Here is a 9,164-nt window from a genome sequence, read left to right as displayed (position 1 = left end):
AATTCTTAACATTATAATAACATATATATGTTTACTCTGGGCTACATATCAGGGCTATATATTATAATAATATTATAATAAAATATATTATTTTATAGGTAAAATCAGAATTATTTATTTTATTGAATTATTAGTAGAGGCCCTATGCCTATTATTTATCAATATAACCAATGCATCACACTGTACTGCATTGAATCTCATTGTGTTAAACACATACTGCATCACATTGAGGGTGAATCATATCGTATGCCATTAGTAGTTTCTTCATATGTATCTTTAATGTGTGGCATCGTTGGCAGTGCATCGCGATACGTATTGCATCGGCCTCAGTGATGGAGACCTAATATATATCCCTAATATATAAATACATATGCGTGTATATTTTGTATACAATGTTTGTGGTGTTCCATCTTTTCTTTAAAGTAATGCTTAGCTTAATAGCAACCAGAACATCTCCTGAAGAATCCTCACCTCACACCTAGCTTCTGGTTTAAAAGAATGTAGACATTATCTGCATTATGCAATGACAAAATGACAAATGGTAAAGATATGCTGCTAGAGAAAACACCTTTTAAAATACTACCAGTTTCACAATCTGTGTACATCGTGTAAAATTTGAAAGGGGGGTTTACGAGGAGACATTAAATGCAGCATTTGGTGTTAATCCAACATGTTTGCTTCCATAAAGGCCAACATGCAGTATATTTTTTACACTGTTCAGTGCATGTGTTTATTGCTTACAGTGATTTACACAATTACATCAAGTATCTGTAGTGTCATTCATTGGTTTGTCCTCTCTACAGACAGCAGCAGATCTCTATAGTGCATTCAGTTCTCTTCTTTGTAGTCATTGCAGTGCTTACTTGAGGAATAACAAATAACATATGTGAACAGCCTTGAAATGAAACACAAAGAAGTTCCACATCTTCTACTGTAAAATCAATATAAAAGCAAAAACCAATCCTGAGGAAGACATTAACAGAGTCATTTATTTGTCTAGACTGCAATGATGAGGTATAGAATAAACAAACAAGCTCATCAACAGCAACATGTTGCTGTCTATTCTTAAATCCTGCTAGTAAACATAATTACGGTGGCCCCTCAAGTTATAATTCTAGTGACCGTCTTTTGATACATTCAACTATTTTTTTTTCACTTAATAATGGATAGAAGTGTTTTGAGGTCAATTCTGAGGATTTTGTCTCCTCTTTCCATGATAACGGTTACACTTGATACTACTGAAGCTGTGATCTCCACAAAATAACTTATACAGTACATATGGTTTCAATTTCAAAAAATCCTAAAATGCCATAAACCCACAAAAACATCCAGCAGTCCAATTCCATTTCTACTGCAGTTCATTCTCAGTAGCGCATGTTGCACTCAGTGTCACTGCCGCCGCTGCTGCTGCTTTGTCGTCTCCGCTGCCTTCCACCGTCAGACTTCCAGCTGAGTTTTTCGGACGGGTTGAGGACCTCCGCCCCTGTCTCGATGCCTAGGACCTGCCTCTGCACCAGTTTACTGTAAATCCCCCCGCTGGCCATCAACTGACTGTGAGAACCCTGCTCGGCTACGTGGCCCCTGTCGATCACGATGATGTTGTTGGCCTTCTCCACCGTGCTGAGCCGATGGGCGATCACCAACACTGTGTGCTCCTGCATAATGTTGTTCAGAGCCTGCTGAACCTGCAGTAGATATAGCAGAGATTAACAAAACTACCAGAGGGATGAGTCATATTAAAAAGTTCATTTATGTAGTATTTATCGCAGGGCTATGTGGATAACTGTGGGTTTTTTTGCACGCCTCCTGTATATGAGATTCCATTTGGCTTTAGTAAATGTAGCTTTTCACTTACGATGTGTTCACTCTCTGCATCCAGGGCGCTGGTGGCTTCATCCAGAATAAGGACACGAGGGTTACGGATCAGAGCTCTGGCAATGGCCACCCTCTGTTTCTGCCCCCCTGACAACTGGGTGCCTTTTTCTCCAACACCTAGGAACAAAAAGGAAGAGTTAACTAAGGATGGAGTGGAAAAAACAGTGTTTACTGTGGTGGATTTTCAGTATCAGGATAATCATGAACATCCTCACGAGTGACGTGAAAAAGCTGTCAAGCTCACTAATGGACAGTCCTATATTGGTTTCCTATTTTATCTTGAACAAGGGGACAATGGGAAGCCTGCATCTTTCCAGTCATTCCAAAATCCTGAGCCTGTCACCAATAAACTAAATATTTCAAACTAAAGCACAACAGGGAGATGAGGTGAGAGATGAGAACAATGTTTAATTTCAAGGATAATTGGGTGCTGGTATGGGGGCAAGGCAACACATTACAATCTAACGCTAACAGCAAACAGACTTAGGTAAGTCATGCTTGCTCTTGCATTAATACTGACAATCATCTCCTAGTGTTTATTTCCATTATGATGATCACTGACTGGGCAGCTTATTTCCCTTTTTCATTACTAATACATCAATGCTGACTTAGAAATGAACACATATAATAATTACTCGTCTCATAGCCTTTAGGGAGGGAGGTGATAAAATCGTGAGCATTAGCCTTGGTGGCTGCCTGCGTCACAGCCTCCATTGGGGTGTCAGTCAGGCCATAGGTGATGTTCTCCTCGACCGTCCGGGCAAACAGCACAGGCTCCTGGCCCACCAGAGCGACCTGCAGAAACAAAATAACAAACAGATGGCTTTGTGTTTGAAAGACCTTAAGCAACAATGATCTGATCCCAGTAACAAGTATAGTGTGCAAAATACCTTCGTCCTCTGTAAAAACTGTTAAAAACCACACCGTGTCACTGGCTGACATGTTCCTTCATTACAAGTAACATGGGAAGATTGGAGCACTCAATGTGTATTAATCCACGGCTGAAAATAGTCCCCAACAAATGAAATTTTTTTTGCTAAAAACAAACTTTTGCAGTTAATTTAAGAGAACTAGCCCCTGTTTAAAAAAGGAAATAACATATTTATGACCTATTGTTATAAATCAACATCTTCAGTAAGAAAAGTACTGAGTGACATATTCTTTTAAAGGATATGTTCTGACCTTTTCTAAATGTTGAACTGTTATCACTGACATTGTAGACTGACCTTGGAGTGGAGGTAGTCATGCTGGAAGGTGTGCACTGGCTTTCCATCCAGCAGCACTTGGCCTTGCTGAGGAAGATAGAAGTTTTCCAACAGGCTCACACAGGAGCTCTTTCCGCTGCCTGAAGTTCCCACGAGGGCGGTCACCTCACCGGGCCGCAGAGTGAATGACACTCCCTACAAAACACACCAATTCAGGAAGGGATTTCTTTAGCAAACACATACAATATACCAGTCTAACCTAATGTAATCAATGGTATCTGAGTGAGTAAAACCTGGCCTGACCCACGACTCTGCTACCTGGAGCCAAACGGATCGGTTTTGGAGTTTAAAAAGTGGTGCACACAGTTTATGATCCCTCAGAACAAACCTTGAGAATATCAGCCTCAGGGCGTGTAGGGTAGGCAAACGTGATGTCTTTAAACTCAACCAGGCCGGTGCATGTGTCTGGAGCCTCTGTGCCATCAGCAGGGTGTTTGGGTTCCCTGTCCAGGTACTCGAAAACCTTCTCAGCAGCCCCAACTCCCTGCATGAGGCCCGTGTATACTGATGCTATACTCTGTAAGACAAACCACACGTGACTGAGGGGATGAGTGTTTTCATATACAAACAATGAAATAAATTAGAAATGAAATAAAGTACCTCAAGACACTCTCCCAATTCCAGCATGTAAATGAAAAAAGAGATCAAGGCACCACTGCTCATCTGATTGGTTACTACGAGGTGGCCGCCATAGTACAGGATAGCAACCTCTAAAGCGAGCTCTGAGATCTGAAAACACACACAAACCCGACTGATGCCCATGCTGTTACAAATTTAGAGCTTTACATCCTCCCTTGATGGGGCGACTGCTGATACTCACACAACTGGACCACATGTAGCAAGCATAAGCCAGGGCTTGTTTTTTGTTGAGCTGGAACATGACCAAAAGCTTGCCGTAGTAGGAGTCTGCCTCCCTGCGCTCGTTGGCAAAGCTCCGTACTGTCCTCATGGCTGAAATGGTTTCTTCTGCTACTTTATTGGCCTCCGCAAGGGTTGTTTGCACCTCTTTGGTTAATTTCTGGGGAAAGATACAAAACTGAATTAATTTTTTTTCTGCAAAATAAAAAGGTTATATATGAAATGCACTGCCACTAGATGTCGCACTAGAGCACCAGCATCTCATAGGGTTCCCTCTCTTTTTAAGAAATCATTTTCCAGGACCTTTACCAGGAGTTTTCTTGACAATTCAGGACAACACTTGCTCACAAACAGTCATAAAATGTACAGATAGACCTAGTTTTGTGAGGGGGGGGTTTTAAGTGACGCAGGTTCATTACAGGTGGTCAGCATTTATGGGACATATGCTTTACGTCCTGGTGTATTCGACTACATTTTACTACAGTTTTCCTCAAACCTAGGTTTATGTAGGCCATCTTTGCAAGGAGCTAAATTACAATTAGGATTTCCCAGGACTACATAGATTACATACAGGATATTGGGTCATTTTAATCAATTTCTAGGCCTTTCCACGACTGGAAAACAGATATTTTTCAGGTTTTTCAGGAGGTGCTGGAACCCCGTCTCAGACCAAAGCAAATGGGTGCTACAACCCACCAGAGCAGTAATTTCACCTTGCAGGAAGTCGTAAAATACACTTCAAACTGGACAGAAACAAAGTAAAACTCACCAATAATCACCAACTATGTTTTGGTCGAAACAAACCCACATTTCATTGAGTTAGTTGTGAAAATATTTGGCACAATGGGTGCCACTGGCAGAAACGTAATCCATGGGGACAAATGCGACCATTGTTTGCTGCTTTATTAACGTTCTAAATCTTGTATACATAAATTTAAATGATCAGCACAGACACTAAACTACTGTACCTTGTAGTATTCGCCATAAAGGTTAGAGACGAGGGCGATGAAAGGGAATCCCATGACGGTCACCAGGGTGAGCTTCCAGGACATCCCAAACATGAAGATGAAGAAGCCGGCGCCCTTGATGGTGCTCCGCAGGAAGATATTGACATTCTGGGAGATGAGGTCACTCACCTGGGTGGTGTCAGCCGACAGACGCGAAATGATGTCACCTACAGGGTGATATAGGCATGTCATAACATCAGAAGGACTGTTTGTCTGTTGAAGACCCACACACAGGGGGAGACATCAATAATACAGATGGAGGGATGGATGTACAGTGTTCCTGTATGACCTGTATGGTTTTCATCAAAAAAGGCAATTTCCTGCCTCATCAGAGTTCTGAAGAGATGGTTCCTGAGCCGGAGGTTTAATCTCGCAAACGTTAGGGTGAAGACTCCCCCGCGTACTCCCATCGCGAGTGAGCTGAGGAGTGAGGGGATAAAGGTAAAGCATTTAAAGCATTTTTTGGTTTTGCACATGTGACGTCCTAGCTTTGTCATATCTCATTATGGCATCACTATTTCTTTCCTGATTGCATCCATCTCCGTGAACTGTCCAACAAGGGAAATATGTCCAAACATTATAATAAAAAAAAACAACAAAAAAAACCTTACAGTCCTAGTTAGCAACACTTCATATAAACAAATGCTCATGTTATACGCCCAACCCATACACCCACCCTCACCGCTGGTTTCACCACCAGAAGACCACCTGGAGGTACTCACCTGGCTAAGGCCAGTACTGACACCATGATCACAGGCTTAGCAAAGTACTCCATGCTCTGGTGAACCACAATGCTGTCTATGGCTTTCCCGTAGTAGTAAGGAATGAAGGCCTCACCTGCAGGTAAAAGAGAGAGAGAGAACCAGAACGTAAGGGCTGTGCACATACTTTTGGGTCTTAGTCGAACTGGACTTTTCATATGTGTAATGAATGTCATCAATGATTAAGATCCTTAGTGAAAGTGTGGACAATAATGAAACATTTGTTTACAAAATAACTTCAGAAATAGAGTAAAATTACATGAAGAGCTGAGCTGAAATAATAAATCAATTTATCAGTTAGTTGATCAATAAAAAATTAATTGTCAACTGTTTTGTTAATCAATTGTTTTGGTAATTTTAAGATTCTCTGATTCCAGCTTCTCAGTTCTCAGGGTTTGTTGCTTGTCTTTGTCTTATGTGACAATAAACTAAATACCTTTGAGTTTAGGACTGTAAGTCAAAGAAAACAATACAATTCTTGAAAGGTCCCCTCAGGCTCTGGGATATTTTGATGGACGTTGTTCTTCATTTTCTGATATTTAATTGACCAAATAATTAATTGAGAAAGTAATTGGCAGAATAGTGCCTGTTAAGAGGGTCTTTACTACGACCTGAAAAACTTACATAAATGTACTGCATCTTCAAGGTGCTATAGGAGGGATTGCGCAGGCTTCAACTGGTTAAATTTAAAACTTTTAAGGTCTCTTTAGACCATTATGAATGCAATTTAAGAGCTATTTTACATCTATACTGACAAGTATAACTGTAAAAAAGTACAAAGGATATGAAGGAAAATATGTGTTGGTTTCCTGTAGGTTTTGTTTTGTAGTTGTTACAGCAAACACAGACAGCATAGACACCCTGTATATGGTCCTTCTAATTCTGCTCCTATCTCTAATTCTTTATTTTTGTTGGTGTCCATGGTATAAAATAAGGAAAATAAGATCCTTGTATTTCTTAAAAATGAACCTAACACTGTTTCACTTAGTTGCTTTTCATGAGATCGAGGCTAAAAGTGTTGTGTAATCTGGTGTCATAACCTACACACTGTAAATACAATAGCCATAAAAAGACCCTTTCACATGAGTGTTGCAATCCTTTGTAACACGAAGGATAAACAGTGTCAGACTGGTTTATTACTATGTCAAGGACACTCACACACAGCAGAGATGAGGAGAAAGAGGATGGCTACAGACAGCACTCCACCATCCTTTTTGCAGTAGGTCAGGAGACGCCCCAGTGTTGCCCCAGAGCCGGTCTCCTTCTCCTGGCTTCCCTCCTCCTTCCTCTTCTTTCTCTCACACCCAACCTCCTGCTCGTCCTCCTCCTCACCAGCTGCCTCCACCAGCTTTTCAGTGTCTTCAGAGCCCCTTCCACCTCCGCTGCTGCTGCTGTTATGACTGCTCGGAGAGATGGACTCCTTCCCCAGCAGCCACCAGAGCAGCATGACACCCAGAGAGGAGGCACAAGTCCAACATATCAAGCTCAGGATCCAGGGCTGGTGGCTCAAAGGCCCCAGCTCGGACAGCATCAGCAGCTTGGTCAGGGTGAAGGTGATGATGATCAGACAGATGAAGAGAATGAGGGTGGTGAGCTTAGCGACCCTCGGTGGACCGTCTTCTCTATTCCACAACACCCCTATGGAGGCTCCCAGCAGGAGGGAGACTCTGAGCAGGACAGTCCCCCAGACGTCCAACGCTGACTGGAGGATGTTAAAGTTGAGGGCATCCTTTTTAAATATGCTCACCTGCGATCCGTGTGTGTATAGGACGGTGGTGACAACCACATCCAGTAGGATGTACAACACAGTGCAGCTCACAGCTACTTTGATGCCCATGCTGATTATCAGGACAGAGATACACAGAGTTATTCCAAGTAACAGTGTTAAACTGTCACAGGTAAAACGTATTTATATTCAGATACAAGATTATAAATATTTTAAGATGACTCAGAATTTAGCAGAAATGACCACCAAATATTTTAGTTATTTCTTTACACTTACTTTTATTTTGAAGGAAGTTACTTCCTGTCTTCTGCGGCTCGTAGCTACAAGGGGAAATATGAGGTGGCCCTACTAAACAGTAACTTATAGGCTGTCCCCGCACTGTATGATTGTCCAGCAAGGTTGCATCCGGTTGCAACATCAGTCTAAGTACTTTCCACTACGTTATACATTGCTAACCTACCTAAGTTAGCTATTAGCAGGTGGTGAGCTGTGTTGTTGCGTCAGGTTTCAAAGTCTTCCATGTTATTAAATCCAGCCAGGTGTCCGCGGGAACATTCATTAAATTACTGTAGTCTCACTCTATTCATAATAAATTATACAGTAGTGCAAATATGGTACTTGGTAATAGACCTCGCCCACGTCTAACTGAGGTAAGTTAGGTTTGAGGGAATGAAGCGGCATTGACTGAAGTGGACACCGGTATCGAAGATCGTCTATGTTAAAGAGGATTCAGACTTTGCAGGTATCTGAAAACAGCGACAGGTATCATAATTTGATATGGCCACATCTTTTTTGGACTTAAATGTATCTACTCGATATGTTAGTCTGTGCTGTAGTGTAAATGAGTCTTATTAAAGTACCTGGTCGATAACTGAATTAAAGTCAGCAAGCTCTCGTGTCTCTCTGCGGCCCCGGACCCATTCAAACAGCCATACAGTCTCCCACAATTCAAGAGCCGCACTCCGAAATTGTTTAAAAGCACGGAAAGGATCCAAAGTGATACCTCGCCCCCCATGTTTTGTTCTACCTCTCTGACCTCAGTTGTTGCGGAAGTGAACGTCACGTGGCTCCTCCCACCAGGTATTTTAGTGAGTGTTCAAGAGCTGCGGGTTAAAAATGACACAATTATGTTGAATTGGCCAGTGATCCCCACAGTGTAATGAGAGGACTTCTAGTCAAAGTGACTCAAATAAACTAGAATTGTTTTAAACCTGTTATAATAGTGGATCAAAGTTATATTTCTTATGATAGTTTCATTAAAGGATGCTAAAAATAATATTTTAAGTTCCTACAACAGCTAATTTATGAACGGTGTCTAAAAGTACTGCATACAAGTGATATTTACATTATTTCTGATTTATATCTGTAGTATGTATTTTATTTGACCTAAAGGGCATATCAAGGCTGCAAGTATTTTTATATTGAGGATGGATCAACTAAAATCTAACTAAAGAAGCTATTTTAACAAACATTTGGAAACTCCATTATTGCAAATGCCTCTTAATCATTTATTTAACAAATTCTAGGTATATTCTAAATGTATTAGCTTGTTAAAACTTTTGGTGTTTAGTTTCTACAATGTGCAAAGGTTTGTCCACAAATATAAATCACTACGCAATATATAGACTCAATTTGTCTATACTGGTATGTACTGGTATGTATCCATTTTTTA

At 41.1% G+C, this 9,164-nt stretch overlaps 2 protein-coding genes across 2 annotated transcripts in view; one reads left to right on the top strand and one right to left on the bottom strand.

Annotated features, from left to right (window-relative positions):
* The window catches only part of ogfod2 (2-oxoglutarate and iron-dependent oxygenase domain containing 2), a 239,773-nt gene that overhangs the window by 219,588 nt on the left and 11,021 nt on the right, over positions 1 to 9,164 (top strand). The gene's annotated exons all lie outside the window — the stretch shown is intronic.
* On the bottom strand, positions 703 to 9,091 carry abcb9 (ATP-binding cassette, sub-family B (MDR/TAP), member 9). Its single transcript, XM_051422071.1, has 12 exons — positions 7,769 to 9,091; positions 6,925 to 7,604; positions 5,728 to 5,842; positions 5,295 to 5,425; positions 4,967 to 5,172; positions 3,961 to 4,158; positions 3,741 to 3,869; positions 3,469 to 3,657; positions 3,102 to 3,275; positions 2,511 to 2,670; positions 1,856 to 1,992; positions 703 to 1,685 (listed from the first exon to the last, which is right to left on the bottom strand). Exons 2-12 carry the CDS (start codon positions 7,601 to 7,603, stop codon positions 1,365 to 1,367), a joined length of 2,439 nt encoding a protein of 812 aa, XP_051278031.1. The 5' UTR covers position 7,604; positions 7,769 to 9,091; the 3' UTR covers positions 703 to 1,364.

The sequence above is a fragment of the Dicentrarchus labrax genome, unplaced genomic scaffold, assembly GCF_905237075.1.
Source record: "Dicentrarchus labrax unplaced genomic scaffold, dlabrax2021, whole genome shotgun sequence".
Lineage (NCBI taxonomy): Eukaryota > Metazoa > Chordata > Actinopteri > Moronidae > Dicentrarchus > Dicentrarchus labrax.
This window is presented reverse-complemented; position numbering and strand designations above follow the sequence as displayed.